The sequence below is a fragment of the Canis aureus genome, chromosome 8 (assembly GCF_053574225.1).
Source record: "Canis aureus isolate CA01 chromosome 8, VMU_Caureus_v.1.0, whole genome shotgun sequence".
NCBI lineage: Eukaryota > Metazoa > Chordata > Mammalia > Carnivora > Canidae > Canis > Canis aureus.
The window spans coordinates 8,200,078-8,219,696 of NC_135618.1; the positions used below are offsets into that span (position 1 = coordinate 8,200,078).

General features: G+C 41.3%; 1 protein-coding gene across 3 annotated transcripts in view; it reads left to right on the plus strand.

Moving 5' to 3' along the window:
* AK5 (adenylate kinase 5) overlaps nucleotides 1–19,619 on the plus strand; it is a 235,997-nt gene that overhangs the window by 128,173 nt on the left and 88,205 nt on the right. For all 3 annotated transcript variants that reach the window (XM_077905099.1, XM_077905097.1, XM_077905098.1), the window contains one exon: nucleotides 2,607–2,683. In XM_077905099.1, coding sequence (XP_077761225.1) covers nucleotides 2,607–2,683 — 77 coding nt within the window. The remainder of the gene's footprint in view (nucleotides 1–2,606; nucleotides 2,684–19,619) is intronic.

Here is a 19,619-nt window from a genome sequence, read left to right on the forward strand (position 1 = left end):
AGGAGTTGTTTTTTTTAAGAGGATTTTTTTTCTTCTTCCTTAAACAAAGATCTCTTCTTTCTACCATTGCTGATAGTTTTCTAGCCATCTTGCTCCAGTTTCAAATATTAATGCATAATATCTGTTAACCAGGTTGAGAGCCCTTCAAAATTTGTACTTTTTTAAAAACGGTTTCTAATTGAACAAAGTAAGTAGGACACAGGAACTATAAAAGTGGCCGTAGGTTTAATAAGCGTTTGTGTTCAGATCACATTGCTCATTCCACATGAATCACTCCAAGCACAGCTGTATCGTTTGAATCCAAGTACCTGCACCATTTTTACAAGTCAGTGGTGGGTAATATCCATATTAGGGAAATAATGAAAGCTCAATAAAATTTGCATTACCTTTACTGATGCTGTCAATAGCAACCACCCAGAAAGGAGCATCGATTGACACTCCTTGATTCCACATCTGGTTCTTCCATTCCCGCAGCCACCTGGTGACACGCCTCATCATCCACTGTTACTCACTTTCTCAGAATGTGGACGAGATGGCAAATTCCTCCAACTCCTGTCCTGTAGGGTATTGTAATGAACGATCATATTCATAAAGCTGTTTGGGTTGCTCTCGTTTCGAATTTGGAGTGGGCAGGATTAGGATGTGTTGGGAGAAATGGGAGTTATGACTTCTGTCTTTGATCTCACTTACTTCCTGTAGGATCTAGCCCAGGTTGTTTGACTTCTGCAAAACTCATTTTCTTCTTTTCTAAAATGAGGAGGCGGTATTCTGTGAAATACGGGTTCTAAAACCTCCATGGGCCTATAATGGAAAAATACGCGTTTCCTTCTGACATCTGGACTGCCCTAAGTGCAAACTGATCCCAAAATGAGCTTCAAGACAATCAAATATTTTGGCCCTCCCATAAACCTTATACAATTTCTTATTTGAAAAACAGAAAAAGCACAAAGATAGAAAAATTGCATATGGTGCCACTACTTTTTTAAATTATATATAAAATTTAAGTTTGCAAGTGACCCCTCTAGTCTCACCTTGTTGATAGCATGTGGTGCACTGTCTTCCCCACTGCTTTCTGCCAACTACCTTATTGACAATGGACTTGGCAAGCGCTGCTGCTCTTGTGACATGATGGCATCACCCAGTTGTGCTCTGCACACCTATGCAACCATATGTGGCAACTGCACAGTTAGTTACTTTTTCAAGTTTCTTTGATGGGTCAAGTGTCTCCATTCTGAAAAATTTTATCATCCTTTACAAAAATTATAAAGATACACAAAAACAAGGGTGTCACTGCTTAGTACTTAGTATGACAGTGGGCTAGTCCTTAGTTGATTTGATATACAGTAGGGGTAATGATGAGTAGAAAAAAAAAGAAGAGAAGAGATGAGAAAAGACTGTGTGAGGACACACCTTGAATCTCTCTTTGAAAGAAAGTCTGAAAGCAGCCTCTCTGGGGGAGGTCTGTATCTGAGAAGCATGTGAGATGCTTGACATTTTTGTAAAAATCTGCCTTCAGTGGGACACCTGGGTGGCTCAGTGGTTGAGCATCTGCCTTTGGCTCAGGGCATGATCCCAGGGTCCTGGGATTGAGTCCCACATCAGGCTCCCCACAGGGAGCCTGCTTCTCCCTCCGCCTATGTCTCTGCCTCTCTCTCTGTCTCTCTCATGAATAAATAAAATCTTTTTTAAAAAATCCGCCTTCATTAAACATTACTCATTGTGTCTTCTGACCAAGAATTCTTTGGCAGAGATAAGTCTACGTACAATGAAACGCCGAGTGGTTTGTTTATTCACAGGGATGTATGGCATTTTATGAGCAGCACTGAATTGTCTTTCTGGCTAGTTAGGTGGTATGTATTTCCCAGGAGGAAAGAGTCATTAAACAAGGGTGATACATCAGGTGTGCTGCAGGAGCCCCATTATGAAAATTACCGGTTTAAGTTTGAGCCTGGAGGATTAATGGATAAGCAAATTAATGTAACCTGTAGTACGAGGGGAGGGTGGTTGGGGGGGTGAGCTCTCTATTAATACATTAAGTTAACCAGATTCTTCATATCATCAGGGACTAAAGTGGCCCAAAGGCTGGAGGAAAAAATTGTCAGTTTTCATGGAGTGAGCAAACTCGGCTCCACTTATTTCTGGAACTTCCTTGCTCCTCTCCTACTACTCCATACTTAGCTCACAGTGTTCCTTCTATCTCATTTACTACTACACCCCTAAACCACTGCTCCTCCTGGACCATCCATCCTTACTCACCCTCAAACTCAGGCTCATCGATGCATCCCTTGTGCTTAATTCTTAATGCCATCATCACTCCCACTACTAGTCAGAATTAGTAGCTCTTTATTTTGGTTTCTGAAACTTGCTGTTGACAAATCAGTCTCCTCCACAAGGCTGTCTTCTTCTTAAGGCCGGACACTGTCTAGAGTATCTGTGTTTTCTATCTGGGAGCCCAAACATGGTGCCCAGCAGAAGAGAAGAATCTAAAGACATTTGTGAATTAAATGTAACCCTCAGAACAATACGGGAATCTAATGGGAGGTAGTTTGCTTTAGAAACATACACACACCACCTTCCCCAGGTAATCTTTTCTTTTCTAATCTTAGGTTCCAGTGACCTTGATCCTTCAATGATGTTGGATACTGGAGAGACCATTGATACAGGCTCTGATTATGAAGATCAGGTAACTAAAATCTAGAAATGTCTCTCTATTTAAATGTTTTTCATTTTAGCCTTTGTAAATGTTGTATGAAAATTAGAATTATAAATCATTTTTGAAAAAAAAAAAAAATAAATAAATCATTTTTGAGGCATTTACAGGTAACAGCATATTCCCTGATAGATCACACTGGCCTATAGCCTTTATTCACTGACTTTTGCCCTTCAGCCCCATCTTCCCCACAGTTCCAAAACAGCAATTAATTAAAGAAAGGTTTGTGGTTTAAGTTACATGAGAAGGAAATGGAGTAATATGAGGTTCTCTTGTCCAAGAATTTGCCTGCGTCTCTCTATCCCTTTCTGAAAATGAATCAACAGTATTTACAGAGTACCAGTTACAGATCTAAAATTCTGCTTTTCTATTTCTGAAAAGGACTAATGGCCAATGACAACACAGTCAAGAAGTCAAATATATTTTCTATTTTAATAAAACTAGGGAAATTTATCTAGGCCATTTTCCTGTCAGCAGAAGAACTCTCCCTCCTGCTGTATTTTAATAATCCAAAGTAGTTGGCAAATGATCCAACTTCTAATTAGGCTTTTTGTCGAAAAAGAGGATAATGTCTGAAACTTCCTTCTACTGCTCATCAGTGCTCCTCTGTGAGTGCTGAAAGCCAAGTCAGTGTGTTCTTGAGGGTTTTGTCCCCCCATCTTCAACTAACATATGCCACAAATAAAGCCGAGAGATCTAACCAATGTCCAAATGTAATGGCTGGCTATCCATTTCATAGTCATATTCAGAAGCTATTTTCCAGGGGTACCTGGATGGCTCAGTCGGTTAAGCGTCTGCCTTGGGCTCAGGTCATGATCCCAGGATCCTGGGATCGAGCTCCAAGTGGGGCTCTGCACCCAGTGAGGAACCTGCTTCTCCCTCCCCCTCTGCCCCTCCACACTGCTGATGCTCTCTTACATGCAAGCTCTCTCATGCTCTCTCTCTCAAATAAATAAATAAATAAAATCGTGTAAAACAATAAGGAAGCTATTTTCCTGAGCATTAAGTTTCTTCTTTTATATTAAAAAACAAGCCTGTGTGGTTCAGTGGTTGGGCATCTGCCTTGGGCTCAGGATGTGTCGATCCTGGGGTCCCGGAATCGAGTCCCGCATCAGGCTCCCCATGGGGAGCCTGCTTCTCCCTCTGCCTGTGTCTCTGTCTCTCTCCCTGTGTCTCTCATGAATAAATAAATAAAATCTTTTAAAAAAATTTTTTTTAAAAAGCAAGGAGAAAATATTGACAAGTGATATAATAGGTCCTATGTATTTATAATATTTTTAGCATTTATTAACACTTAATACATACTGAACATTGTGCCAAGTTCCTTAGTTTTATTTTCTCGCTAATTCCTTACAACATCTCTAGGAAATAAGAATTGTGATCTTTATTTTATAGATAAGAATATAAAGACACAAAGAGTAATTTGCCCACAGTTGCAAAAATAAGTTCACAGTGGGGAGGAGAACTTAAGGCACATTTCCTCACATCTGCACCATACTGCCTCCTAACTCAGCCTCCAAAGACGGGCCATTCAGTGATACATTTTAGGAGCCTTTTCAGTTGCTAACTCCCAAGACCCTAGAAAAGGCACATTCCAAACACTTTCAGTTGAAGGGGAGCTCATGATCCAAAATTACAGACTGCATGAAGAAATGAACCATTACTAGATATCCAGCTAATTTAAAAATGGAAGGTTTCACACCCCAAGAACTAGAGAGAACAGGAAAGCCTGAAAGAAATTTCAGTATAGGAATACTTAAAATATTCAAGAAGATAAAGTGAAGATAAGAAGAAACCATGAAACAAGCACAGGAAAGAATGGGAAGGAAGAGGCAGGAAGGAAAAGGAAAGACATAGAAATTCTAGGCACAAAAAATATTGTCATTGAAATAGAAATTCCATTAACAGTTTGAACAGTAGGCTAGACACAGCTGAAAAGAGACTAAAATGACAGAGCTGAGGAAATTGCCTTAGAATAAACCAGAAAGCTTAAACAGTTGTCAAATGTAAGAAATAACTCGGGAGTCACTGAGGATAGGTTGACTGGGCTGACATATTCAAAAAAATTCAAAAAAGAGTTCTGGGAGAGGGGCACCTGGGTGGCTCAGCAGTTGAGCATCTGCCTTTGGCTCAGGTCATGATCCCAAGGTCCTGGGATCGAGTCCCACATCGGGCTCCTAACAGGGAGCTCCTTCTCCCTCTGCCTGTGTGTCTCTGCCTCTCTCTGTGTGTGTCTCATGAATAAATAAATAAAATCTTAAAAAAAAAAAAAGTTCCGGGAGAAAATAGGGGGATAGAGCAGAGGCTCCCTTTGATTTATTACTTGATTTATTTTATTATTTCAACAGATAATAGTTGAGAATTTTACAGAGATGAGAAATAACACAAATCCCCCATTGGAAGGAGCACATCCAGTCCTGAGCAGGATAAAAACAACAACAAAAACAAAATTCTTCACTTATTCTTTTTTTTTCATTTAGTCATTCAGCAACTACTAATTGAGCCCCTACTGTATGCCAGGTACTGTTTAGGTACTGAAAATATGTTAAAAAAAAAAAAAAGTAGCCAAGAAGCTTACATTTTAGTAGAGAAGACAGACACTAAACAATCAACATGGTAAATTAATGAATTCTCTAGATGTGAGAGATGGTAAGTTCTATGAGAAAAGGAAAAGTAGAATAAGGTGAGAGGGTTAGAGTGCTGGGGTTGGAAACAGGTTTGTGTCTGTCTCTGGCAGAGATTTGGCACATAATGTAAAACATCAGAGCACGGAAGGCAAAAATATTAAAAGTAAAAAGGCACTACCCATAAAGGAACAATAATTTTGGGGACAGCAGATTAGATGCCGCAGGAGCTTGCATTTATTGAGCACCTGTTATAAACCAGACACTGTGTTTTATGGTTTACGTGCATTATTGCTAATCCTTACAGAAACTTAAGAAGGTAGCTCCGTTTACCCCAGTTGACAGCAGACGACATTGAAGCTCATGGAAGTTAAGACACTTCCCAAGACTGCACTGCTAGCAAGCTGCGGAGTCAGGAAAAAACACTTTGATGAGCCTGGCAACCAAAATCTAGTTTCTAATTTACCATTCCAAAAAAAGCCATTATCCAGGTCACTGGGGATCTATTGCCAATTCCAGTTAACACTTTTTAGTTATCCTTCTTGACCTCTGCGCATTTTATTCAACACATTTTTACTATAAAGGGTCATGTGGTGACTACCTCAGGCTCTGTGAGCCATATGGTCTCTGTGACAATTGTTGTGCAAAAGCAGCCATAACAATACACGAACAAATGAGTCTGGCTGTGTTCCAGTGCAGCTTTATTTATTGATCCTGAAACTGAATTCTGTATAATTCTCATGTGATTTAGTTCAACTATTTAAAAATCTAGAACCCCTCTTAAACTGAAAAGCTGTCCACAAACAGCAGTGCGGTTTGCTGGCTGTAGGCTGCAGCTGTAGTTGGCTGACTCCAGCTATAAACTATCCTCCCATTCTTGACATTCTCCTCTCCCATAGAGTCTAACATTTCTAAATTATTTATTCTGTCCTAAATACTTCACACTTGTTACCTCATTTTACCTTCAATTATATGAGATAGATATTATTAACACATTATTGTTATATTTTATTAAAATATCTTTTACTTAACATATTTTATTGCTATTTATTCTATTATTATGTATATTATGTATATTATTATTATTATTATTATTATTATTATATTATTCCAATAAGGAAACTGAAGTACGGAGAAATTAAGCAATTCATTCAAGGTTACACAGCTAGCAAGAGCTGTAGATAAAATTCAAACACAGCCATCTGACTCCAGAGCCAGGGTCAAGAAAAGTGGGCGAGGCTCTGCTGTAGTAACAAATAAAACTCAAAATCGGAGTGCTTTCCTTCCAGAGGTTTCTTTTACATGCAACCTCCAAGGGGGTCATAAATGGGAAGGCAAAGAGCCTGAGGAAGATGGACTGGCTCTTAAAGATGGACTTGCACGTTACCTCCTCCCGCATTCATTTGGCAGCCCTGGTCACTGGTCTGTCCTCCCCTCCCCCTCCCCCCCCCCCACCACCATGCAGAAAGGCTGGGAAATGGAGCTTGCTCATGCATCCAGGAATGCGGGGGGATGAGTTTGGTGACCACTGAGCCAGCCTTAGCCACAGATCTCTTGGCCTGCTCTGTGTTCACTCCCTTGGTGCTCCTCCTACTTATCATTCCACTCGTTCTTGGGGTCCTGGCTGAGCTGCTCTCTGTTGGTTCCTTATTCAAATGTGAATGTTTCGGAGCTTCTGTGGCTTCTTCAATCCTCACTGCACACATTCCCCTTAAAAAACTCTTCCACAGCCATGACTTCCGCTTTGCTCAGAGCTCCCAGGTGAGCTCCTGTTACATATGTCTCCCTGCCCAATAGTGCTGGTTGGATTTCCCATATGCATCTCAAACTCAACACGTCCAGAACCAAAATCACCATCTTCCCCCACAAAATCTGCTCGTCCTTCTGTTTTCCCTATTTCTGTTAATGATACCTCCAGCCTGCCAGCTGCCCAAGCCAGAGACGAGACATCTTCATAGCCTCCTTCCTTTCTGTCCCTCCTTACATCAGTTTGGTTCAAGAAGCCAGTCGGTTGTCCTGTGCAGAAATTGCTCCTTCTCACTCTGGTTCCACAGCCACAGCCCTGGTTGGCACCCTCTGTCTTCCTCCCTGGGATCACAGAGACAGTCTCCTAACCAGGCTCCCTGCCCTAGCCTCCTTTCCTATCGTAATTATCTTGTTGAAAAGCAAAGCCAGTCGTGGCATTCTCATTGATATCAGAATGGAACAGGAACCTCTTCTTATAATATGTGCAAAACCTTCAAATCAGAATCTGACCCCCTACCTCCCGCCCAAACTCATCCCTTGCCAATCACCAAAGAATACTCAATGCTCCAGCTGTACCAAACTATTTCAATTCCATTTCAATTCAATTCAGTTTCAAGTGGCTTGTGATTTGCACAGTCCCTTCCCTCTATATGGAAGCTTCCACAAACCTGTCATGCTCATCCCAGATAACCCTACTCCTGTGCCATCAGGACCACGCTTCTTCTCAAGGAAGCCTTTGTATTGTTACATGTTCAGTTCACCTTCTCGGGGGTGGCCCAGGAGACCCTAAGTTGTAATATCCTGGCATTGCAGGGATTGTGTTCTGTTCTAGTTGTCCTCAATGCCTGCCACACAGCCTAGCGTGCAGCATAGGCTCAATAAAAGCCCACTTTTGAAAGCCCATAAAATGACTTCAGTTCTTCTTCAAATGTAATTTTCCATAATTTGTTAACTCTTGCTAACTCTTTTGGCTTGGGTTTCCTCTTCTAAAAAATGATGATGATAACCTCACTGGAAGTACTGTTGGGAGAGGTACACAGTGCAGAGATCACTGTCCAGAACAAACACTCTGTGAATGTAAACCCTTCTCTTCCCTCCCCCAGACCCAACTTAGACTGAACTTTTCAGAAATCGCTGCCTGTCTCTATCTGACAGAGGCCCCCATTTCCTCAGCTAAGAGGATGCTAATTGAGCACTTCTGGGTTTCAGTCTGGAATGTAGGAGCTTCTTTGTAACCAGTGTTTCCTAACACAAGTAAGAAGCTGAACGAACTGAAATTCAGCAGTTCTCATTTCTCTCAGAGAAGTGAGGTCACAGGGCAAACCACTGCACCAAAATTGGGGGGGGGGGCAAATTCAAAAAATCAGAGTTTACCAGAGTAGAAACCCACAAGTAAGAACCTCACCAGGAACCAGTCAGGGTAGGAAAACCTAGATGGTAACTGGCAAATCGCAGGAGGCTCAGTAGGGCAAGCATGAGAGTTAAAAGCTCTAGGGGGAGCCAGTCCAAGGGGTCCCCAAACTTTTGTGAGTTTTAACTCCAGGAGTTCTATCGGGTCCTCACAGTGAATATCAGAGAAAAATCATTTAGTGCTTCTGGCGAGGGGGAGGAGAAAAGGAACCATTTTGACATATATACACCACAGTCTTCTGTTTTTGACAAGGCCCACTCTCAGGAGAAACTATTTTATCAGAACCTAACTTGCTGGGATTTTATCAGAGCCTACCCTACGTGGGAGAATGGAAATACCCAACTCCAGCCCTCCCACTGCCCCTGCCCAGCTATCCTGTCCCACCTAAAAGGGGAGGGGGGCTAAGATACACTGCTGAAGTTCACAGTCCAGGGGCTAACCAGAAGACTAAGATGTAATCATAGGATTATATGTGTTTCATAGAATGCTTCCTTACCACTACATTACTAAAAGTTTATTTATCACAGTTCTTTTACCTAGTACATCGTGTCCACTTTTCAACAAAAAATTATAAGGCATACTAAAAGGCAAAAACACATTTGAAAAGCATGAAAATAAGAGTAATACATATAAGGCAGGATTACTGGACTTAACAGAACAGGATTTTTTTTTAAGATTTTATTTATTTATTCATGAGAGACAGAGAGAGAGAGACAGAGAGAGAGGCAAAGACACAGGAAGAGGGAGAAGCAGGTTCTTTGCAGGGAGCCCGATGCGGGATTTGATCCCTGGTCTCCAGGGTCACGCCCTGGGTGGAAGGCAGGTGCTAAACCGCTGAGCCATCCAGGGATCCCCCAGAACAGGATTTTATTTTTTTTATTTTATTTTTTTCAGAACAGGATTTTAAAAATATATATATATGATTAATATGTTAAGAGCTTAAGTAGACAACATGCAAAAACAGATAACATGCATAGTAATATAAGCAGAGAGATGGAAATCCTAAGAAAAAACAAAAAGAAATCCCAGAGATCAAAAATACTATAACAGAAATGAAGAATGCCCTTGATAGGTAAGCTATTAGTAAACTGGACATGGCTGAGGACAAAATATCTGATCTTGAGAATATGACAACAAGAACTTCCAAAACTGAAAGGCAAAGAGATAGAAGACAGAAAACAAAACAAAAACAAAAACAAAAAGAGAACATTCCAGATCTATGAGATGATTACAAAAGATGAAATATGCAAATATGTTCAAACTGCAAAAAATTTTGAAAAGAGCATGAGAAAAAATATGCCTTACTTATAGAAAAGCAAAGATAAGGAAGACATTCAACTTCTCAAAAAACACACAAGCAAAAAGAGAGTGGAGTGAAATACCTAATGGGTGAAGGAAAACATATTTTTAACCTGGAATTCTGTATCCTACAAAATTATGCTTCAAAAATGAAGGAGCAAAAGACTTTCTCAAACAAAAGTTGAGGGAATGTGTTGCCAATAGGCCTGCCTTGCAAGAAATGTTGAAAGGAGTTCTCTAAAGAGAAGGGAAGTGATAGATTAGGAATTGGTATCTACATAATATAGAAAGGAAGACTAATAGAGAATGAATAAATGAAGGTAAAATGAAAAATTTTATTTTTCTTAATTTTAATTGATCTAACAGATAATCATTTGTTCAAAACAATAGCAATGATGTATTCAATTATGCAGGCATATGTGTAAGTGAAATGAGTGACAGCAATGATACAAGAGATGGGAGGAAAAATTAGGAATATTTTGTTATTATAAGCCATTCTCACTGCCCACTTACTTGAAAATAGACTTGGATTCTTTTCAATATATATTGCAAACTCTAGAGCAGCCACTAAAAAAAAAAAAGTTTAAAAAGAAGTATAATTGATATGCTGAAAAAAGGAGAAAAAATAGAATCATTTAAAACCTCCATTAAATGATTTAAAACTCAGTTAAAACCATGCAGGCATAAAAAGGGTTGGAAGCCAAAAATAGGAACAAAGAAAATGGGCAACAAATAGGAAACAGTAATAAATATAGTAGATATTAATCCAACTGTATCAACAAACACTTTAAATGTCAGTGATCTGGGGGCGCCTGACTGGCTCAGTCGGAAGAGCATGCAACTCTTGATCATCTTGGTCATGAGCTCGAGCCCCACGTTGAGTGTAGAGATTACTAAAAAAATAAATGAACAAACAAAAAAAAATGTCAGCAATCTAAATATATCAAGTGAAAGACAGGGATTTTCAGAGTGGAATCAAAAAGCAAGACCCAAATATATGTTGTCTATGAGAAACCTACTTTAAATACAAAGACACATGTAAATTAATGTAACCGGGTGGAGAAAGATATACTGTGCTACCACTAACCAAAAGAAAACAAGAGCAGCTCTGTTAACTTCAGACAGAGTAAACTTAAGAGCAAAGAAATTTATCAGGGATGAAGAAGGGCATTACATAATGATAATATTATGTCGATATTCCAAGAAAAATATCACAACCCTTATTGGATATGTACCTAACTACAGAGTGGGTCCAGGCTCACTGTCCACCCCACGTCCTTGATCCCACCCCTTTCCTCTCCTTAGGACCTTGTTCCATTAACTGGTGTTGCTTCACCCTTCTCAAGGCTCTCATCCTCAAAGTGGCTTTCTTTTTCTCTAACAACCCAACATCCCGACTTTGAAGAACATGGTCAGCAGCACCAAGTGTCCCAGGAAGGCCAAGTGGGATATTGTCTTCTCCCCTTCCTTTCAACACCAAATTTGGTGAAAGAGAAGTCAGCTCCCCAGCTTCCATGACTTCACCTCCCAGTCTCCCCCATAAACCAGCCTCTGCCTACCTGGTTTCTCTAAGAGACTACTAAAAACCATCTCATACCTGCCAAGTCAGGAAGACATTTCCAATGTATGGGGTCCAGCACACTGATCACACTTTCTGCTCCCTTAGAGCTCTTGGGTCCTTGGCTTATGCCACCTCTATGGCCTCATTTCTTTATCTCCTCCGCCCCCCCCCCCACCCCGCATTATGGTCTGTGATATGAGAGGAGCCTGGAGAGCGTGCTTTGTAGAGCAGGTTTGGTGTTTTAACTTTATTCTAAGAGCAGTGGGAAGCCTTAAAGAGTTGTGTTTTGTTTATGGCATGAGTATATGAAGGGGCAGGACATAACAGTTATATTTATGTTTAAAAAAAAGATTGCTCTTGCTGCAGTGTGGAGAACACATTCGAGGAAGGCAAGAATGGGTGTAGAGAGACTTCAGTGGTCCTGAAAAGAGATGACGGATGATGGTACCTAGCGCTGGAGTGATGAAGGAGGTGGACAGAAAGGGATATATTTAAGAGGTACTTGTGAGGCAAAGTCAATAGGACTTCATGTTAAAATGGATATGAGAACCAAAGGGGAGTGAACTTTGGAAAAACAAATGCTTGGGTTTTTAACTTGTACAGCTGGGTAGATGGTAGTGGCATTCACTGAGAAAGAACACTAAGAAAACACCAGTTCTGAAAGGAAAAGAGCATGAGTGTAATTTTAGACCTGTGAGTTCAAAATGCCTTACTGTATCCAAGTAGAGAATTCAAGTGAACAATTGAATATACAAATCTGGTGCTCAGAGGAAAAATCTGGGCTGGAAATAGATATTTGTGAGCTTCTGAATATAGGTAGAACATGAAGCTGCGTGTGGAGATGATACTTAAAGAGAACAGATTTGAGAAGAGTCTGCCACTGAGCAATGAGGAAATAAATTTAAAGACCAGGGAGAGGAAGATAGCGCAGGAAAAAAGATGCAGAAGGAGCCGTTAGAGAGACAGGAGGGAAATGAGCAGAACGTGACGTCCCAGAAACCAAAGAAAACAGTATTTCGAGAAGCAGAGAGGGTCAAATGCTGACGAGAAGATGAAGAGGGAGAACGGAAATTGGCCACCGTGTATAGAAACACGGAGGAAATTGTTGACCTTACAAAGGGCTACTGGGGAAGTGGTTTGATTAGTTTGTAATGGAAGACAATTGAGCATGTTTAAAAACTCACAGGAAGGATCCACTCATTAGGAAGAAGGAGAGTATACAAGACAGAGGAAGGTTCCTCTGAATGCAGGAGGCCTGGGTTCTAAGGTCAGGTGTGCAATGTGGGAAGTTAATATGTTCCCGTCAGATGACTTCCAGGGGCAGAGCCATCTGTTGAGAGTCTGAGATTTGAAGCAGGTACAGGACTGATTTGTGGATCCGGTGGGGGGCGGGGGGAGAGAGAACTAAGGAGACCCAGGAGGACTGGCAGGCAGTCAGGGAGTCCATTTGATGTTAATGTCTAGAAATTTATTTTGACCAATCTATCCATCTCCTTTTTGTTTTTTTTCCATTCAATTAGCAAATGTTTTATTGGCTACCTCATAGGTGCCAGACACTCTTCTAGGCAGTAATGACACAGAGTGCTGTGGAATTTCCCATGGGGCACAGAGACGGTTGGTAGTTCCCTTCACGCAGTGATGGAGTTTGATCAATACAAGGTGCAAACAGAGCAGAGCGTCAGCAGAGTGAGTGATGGTGGGCCCAGAACAGGAAGGAAAGTGGACAGAGGACAGTTAGGGGGAAAGTCCAGCAGAGCCAGAAGCACATTTGACTTCTTTAAAAATAGAACTCTGTGTCACAAATATGAGCTCTAACTCTTTATTAAAAAGAATATTTGATCCTGCAGTCCCGGCAATCCTGCAAGGATCTCAAATCCTCCTTCTTCTTCCTTGAGATCTTCTCTAATGATCAGAGTAAACATTCATTTCTTTCCTGCCCCACTGAACACGCAGAACCCTTGAGGTTTATACCCTGAGGCTTAGCACTTGATTATATTTAATCTTGTAGTTCATTATATACTGACTCCTATCACTGCGTCATTGTCTCCTACACGTATCCATCATGAAAAAGGGCATAGACTGTGGAGCCAGAGAGACTTATTTGATTTAGAGCTGGTGTCACGCTTATGAGTTCCAAGTTACTGCACCTCTGCAAGGCTGAGTTTCTTCACCTGTAAAAATGGATGTAATTCCTTGCTCCTTGCAAGGACAGGGGGCACCTGGTTGGCTTAGTTGGCTAAGGGTCCAACTCTTTTTTTTTTTTTTAACATTTTTATTTATTTATTCATGAGAGACACAGAGAGAGAGAGAGAGGCAGAGACACGGGCAGAGGGCTCCATGCAGGGAGCCCGACATGGGACTCGATCCCGGGTCTCCAGGATCACGCCCTGGGCTGAAGGCGGCGCTAAACTGCTGAGCTACCCAGGCTGCCCTAAGGGTCCAACTCTTGATTTCAGCTCAGGTCACCATCTCCCTATAATGGTCAAGGGATGGAGCCCCGTGTCAGGCTTCACTCTCTGCTTAGAATTCTTTCCCCTTCCCTCTTCCTCCCTCTGTGCTCTTTTCCCCACTCTTGTGCTCTCTCCCTAAAATAAATAAAATCTTAAAAAAAAAAAAAAAAAAAAACACAGATTAACTGAGTATCTATGTAAAGGTGTCTGCCACATAGACCATCCAGTAAATATTTCCTCTTCATTCTTTGTTTCTCAGAAAAGAGGACCCTATGATGTACTTGTTTGGCGTCCACTACACCAGGACAGGGGACACCGTCACAATTCGAATAGACTTAATAAATAAAATCATAATGCCACATGCCTTTGCCAGAGCAGATAACAGAGTTTACGTGTGTGTGTGTTAACTGAATTTCCGTAGTGATATTTACCTTCCAAATCAAGAAAAACTACATCTAGCCAAAGCATGTGTTGGGTTGTATTTGTAAGGCTGACTCAAACATGGCCATTCCCAAAGCAGTATATTTGAGTAACACGGCACTGATCATAATTTGGGCACTTACTGACTTGTAGCCCACATGCTGCGTCCTGCTCTAATGGGCAAATGGGGTTTCTCTGGCAGGTCCCACAAGGCCTAGCTGAGGCTGGGAAAATAGGATGGCCAGGTTTACCTCTCAGCTCTGCAGGAAGCGCTCCTTCTTGGTAGTGAAAACTGTTGGTGGCCCAATGGAATGATAAAAGCAGGGACATTGGAGAGGGACCAAAATCTGAGAAACTTGTAAATCAAGCTTTTCCCAAACACTGACGCAAAAACACCTGCTGCGGGTTGAGGCGGCCAGCTCTCCCTGGCTGGCTTCATCGGCCGTGAGGAGTTGGAACTAAGTGGTGCTGTAAGAAGGAAAACAAGTCCCATTTTTAAATGTCAGAAGTTAATCAGGGTGTATTTCCACTATTCTTGCCTGCAAAGTCAGGGACGTCCTTCGTGTTTTAAGTATAGATATTAAATATTAAACAGCAATGTTAGATCACTGAGGTTGCCGGTTTGGGGCAGAGTTCAGTATATTTCCACACTCTGAATATGTAAAATGCCTCATCGCTATGCACGTCTAACAAGCTCCAGCACAGGAATATAGGACAAATCTCTGCGGAAGGTAAATGAGAAGGAATAGAATTCTTCATTTCCGAGCGGTGGGATAGACTCCAGGGGTAAAAACCCATGAAGGACCGATCAGTAGAGACCGGTTGTTTTCATCCTTTCAAAAACCCTATTATTCTTGTCAGACGGGTTCTGTAATTAATCTCATGGGCTCCTGCGCCATCCTATTAACTAGCGTGATCTTGAATGCCTTGTCACTTTGAAGGCAAAATGAAAATATGTGTGATAACACAATAGTATCACTGCCTAATAGAGGGAAGGAAATAGAACTACGTGTGACCTGTCACCTGATGTGCCTCGGAGCCTCAAAAACAGGAAACTGTTGTTAATGGGAAACCAAATAAGCTTCTGGGATTGTGATGTATTTACAGAAGTGAGGGTGGGGAGAGAGTGCGAAACGCTGAGAGCCTGATCTAAAAGCAAACAGAGGCTTGCCCAGACCTCAGGGTGAGCGGCAGGGGAGGGATGTGATGACGGTGCCCTTTGCTCTTTGGCGTTGGTTACCAAGGAGCAGCATTACCATCATCCACCTGCTGACGATCTTCCTCTTCCTGTGGGATGTCGGGTCACAGTGTATATCCTCATTTCAATTTTCCTATGGAATCCATATTTTTATGAGGGATGGCGGTTGTGGCTACAGCCAGGGAGGACCCCAGGCCTACTTACTGTCCTGAATGGCTCTGAATTCTGGTTCTGCCATTTCCTGGCTTTGTGATGTTGGCACATCCACTTAACTGCTCCGAGCCTGTTTCCAGACCTATAAAATAAAGAAAATCATGTAAAGATGAAAGAGCCGGATTCTATCGAGCCATCCTGCCAAATGTAAGACGCTATCTACACAGTTCGACAGACATAGAGTCTTAACATGATTATTTCCTCTAAGTTTCTCATGTCCTCTTTCGAATGTGGATAGAAAACATGTTAGGGAACAGTCGTTTTAACCACTTAGAATTTTTAAAGGACCCCAAGAAAATAATGAAATAGTGAAAACAAAGAATTTACTCGGAACTCCAGTATCCATCCTAGAAGTTTCAGGCAGACTTTCCTAACTTGGACCAGCGCTTGTTCCTATTTGTAGCATAGCCCTTGTCACACGGAATGTGGCTATTTGTATACATGTCTTTCTCCTCCAGTAGACTATACCCAGGGCACAATGTCTACTTTACTATAATGTCTTAATTCTTTGCGTAACTCTTGACACAACATAGGAGGGCAATTCAGAAATATTTTCTCCCTAAGCAGAAAGAAGAATTTCAAAGGGAAGTGTGAGGAGGAAACCTGACATTCTTACACTGTGAACAGAGAGACCAGGGGACCAGGGAGTCAAACAAATGCACGATGATGCGATGCGATTGCAAATGGTGATGATGAAAACATTGTTTTAATTTGTGTTTTTGAAGGAGGGTAGCAAGGATGTTGAGAGGTCCAAAAACTATCATGCAAGAAGCGGTTGGAAGCTCTGGAAATATCTAAGTGAAGAATTACCTCCTCCTAAAAGCACGATGGCTGAGCAAGCTCTTGCTGGCCTGTTCAATCCATGGTGGGCAGGGTTTGTGGTCTTGTTCACATCTCTGTCCCTGAAGCCTTGCACCGCACCTGAGTGATGCTCAATAACTAACTGTCCAGTGAAGAAATTCCATTATCTATAAGAGACTATGTCATTTTAGAAGAGGGAGTTAGAAAAAAAAAAAAAAAAAGAAGAGGGAGTTAGACTTTACCTTATGAGAGAGAACTGAGCCCTAGAAATAGAAACGACAAAGAGGCGGAATTCAGATCAGTGTAGAAGGAGTTTTCTAACTAGTGTTCGGGGCCAGTTGGCTATCTCATTGAAGATATTCAAATTCTAGATGACCATTCCTCATGGACCTTTTTTCAAAAATGATCTGTATTAGTGATGGGGAGGGGGATTGCGTGCCTCCTAGGGTCCTTTCCATCTCTGAGTCTATTTGTATACAAACAAGCCAATGTGTGTGTGTGTGTGTGTGTGTTCACACAGGTGCATCCCAGAAATATCTAAATATTGTCCCCACTAGCCTGCTTCAATGCCTGAAGTCCCATCACCAGGGAGTTTAAGGGAGAGGAGAAACTTGATACTTTGCCACTAGAAGGTCTCACTCAATTTTCCATCATGAACTTATTTAATCAAATGTAACCAGCCGCACTGAATAAAATTGTCATCATTTTAGAACATTGTCAATTGTGCAATCCCTTTCAGCTTTAAATTCAGACCAGTAAAAGTCATGGTATTCTCAAATATCAAAGATCATAGGAGTGTTCTCTAGAAAGGCAACCCTGTTAGGAGTAGAAGCATACGAAGCCACTGTCAGTCACAGACCCTGAGGTGGGGATGAATTCCTCACCTTAACCAGAGGTGGTGCGGTCCAGTGTTACAACCAGTGATGCGCAGTGCTTACAAGCATAGGCTGAGGGGTCAGACTGCCTGGCTTTGAGTTCTGTTTCTGCCAATTACTAACCATGTGGCCTTGAACTTCTTTATGTAAAGTTTCCTCACTTGCAGAGATAATATAACAATGCACCCAGAACAATAACAGGGGCACCTAGAGGCTCAGTGGTTGAGCATCTGTGTTCAGCTCAGGGCGTGATCCTGGGGTCCTGGGATCGAGTCTCACATCAGGCTCCCCATAGGCAGGCTTCTCGCTCTGCCTGTGTCTCTGCTTCTCTCTCTCTCTCTCTCTCTGTGTGTGTCTCTCCTGAATAAATAAATAAAATCTTTAATAAAAACCAATAATAATACCTAAAACGTAGTAAGTACCTACTCCGAATCAGACATAATGCTAAGCATTATTCAATTACCTTAACAACCTTCCATCTGGCCCCAAGTTTCAGTCAAGACAGAGGTGTTACGTCACCTAGCCCAGGTCATCCAGCTAGAGAGTGGGAGAGCTGCAACGCAGCCCCACTCTGTCCAGGGCCAAAACCTGTGCCCCTGACCTCCTCAGCCTCCTTGCTGAAAATGTTGCTTTCTAGCCTTGCATTTGTGAGGGGTTTTCAGGGTAAGAACCTAGAGGAAGAGTAATAATAATAATAAAAATAATAATAGCTAAAATTTCTGGAGTGCTTGCTATGTTTCAGGCACTATGCAAAGCACTTCACATACAGTAAGCCTCATCACAGCCTTACAAAGTTCTGTAATTATTGCCATTTTACAGATCTAGAACTGAGGACCAGAGAGGTTAAGTAACATGGCAAAAATTCACCCAGACAGTCGGCCGTCACTGAGACTAAGTCTTAACCACCACACTATGATTCTGCTTTAGGATAGCCCTCAGCGGGGCGGGGCAGGGGACTTGGGGACACCAGGAAACCATAGCAGCTCCATGATCCAAAAGAAGACAGCTGTTGAGGTGAAAAAGAGACAGAGACAGTTGGAACCCATTTACCTTTTTGGTGATTTTGCTAGAGCTTCCCCCAACGTTGGGAATGGGAATGGGCCCAGAGACAAACAGATGGGATGGACTTTTGAGGCACACCATGTGGTGGTAGGTATGGGGCTTTTGGTTTGCTTGTCTTTAATTTAGAAGCTTGATGACTCAGGAGGAACACACTTGGATAAATGCAACAACACCCTTCTTAGTAGTCCATCGCCTTAACCACTCGGCCACCTCGTCACCTAACAACACCCTTTTTAAAATCACTTTGCTTTTTAATTAATCTTATTTAGGGGAAACCGCAGAGAACCCAACATGAAACTTCCAGGTTTTTTTTTTTTTTTTACTGCATATATTCATAACCTTGAAGAAAATTCAGAGCCAGCAGCTTTTATTAAGTGCCTGCCCACTGCCAAGAGCTCTGGAGATTGGTTTAATCCTCACTCAACCCTGGGAAGAAGGTATCATTATCCCCAAGGTCACAAAACTAATAATGTCTCCACTCCAGGTTCATCTCTTCTCAGTAAGCAGTGCTGCTGCCCTAGAATCTATAATAATGACCCCAGCAGCAACTGTCTTCCAAAAAAAAACCCACAAAAACAATCAAAAACCTAGCTTGTATTTTATCCCAGTATTTACAGTCATAGGAGTTCATCTCTTCACAGGCTTATAAAATGAGCAAGCCATATAAGCAGATGTTTAAGCTTCTAAGAAATGTCAAGTCTGTGATTGCTTCTCTTTCGATGCATAATAATCTCTCATTTCCTTATCATTTACTTAAATTTAATAACTTCTCATTTATAAAAGCAAAACTAAATGCTGCAGAAATTTTGGAAAACTATGATAAGTATGAAAAAGAAAGCTAACATTAACATCTTGGAGTATTTTAATAGATATACAGATATATAATAGATTAATAGATATACAGATTAATAGATACAAAGATTAATTGATATATAGACAGATTGGTTAATAGATATACAGATATATAATAAAGTTATGATCAATGTTTTCATTTAATAATATAGCATTTCTCATGTCATCAAATAACTTCTGTAAACACTTCCTCAATGACAGTGTAAAATATAATTTTGCACGTATACTAGATTTATTTTCATCATTCCCTTACTCCAGGCATTTATTTTTCATCTTTTCCCTATTATAAATAATGCTGCCCTGGATGTCATTGCACATAAACTTTGCCCACATTTCTGATTATTACCTAGGAAAGATTCCTAATAATGAGATTATTAGCCCGCAGGGTCTAAAACGT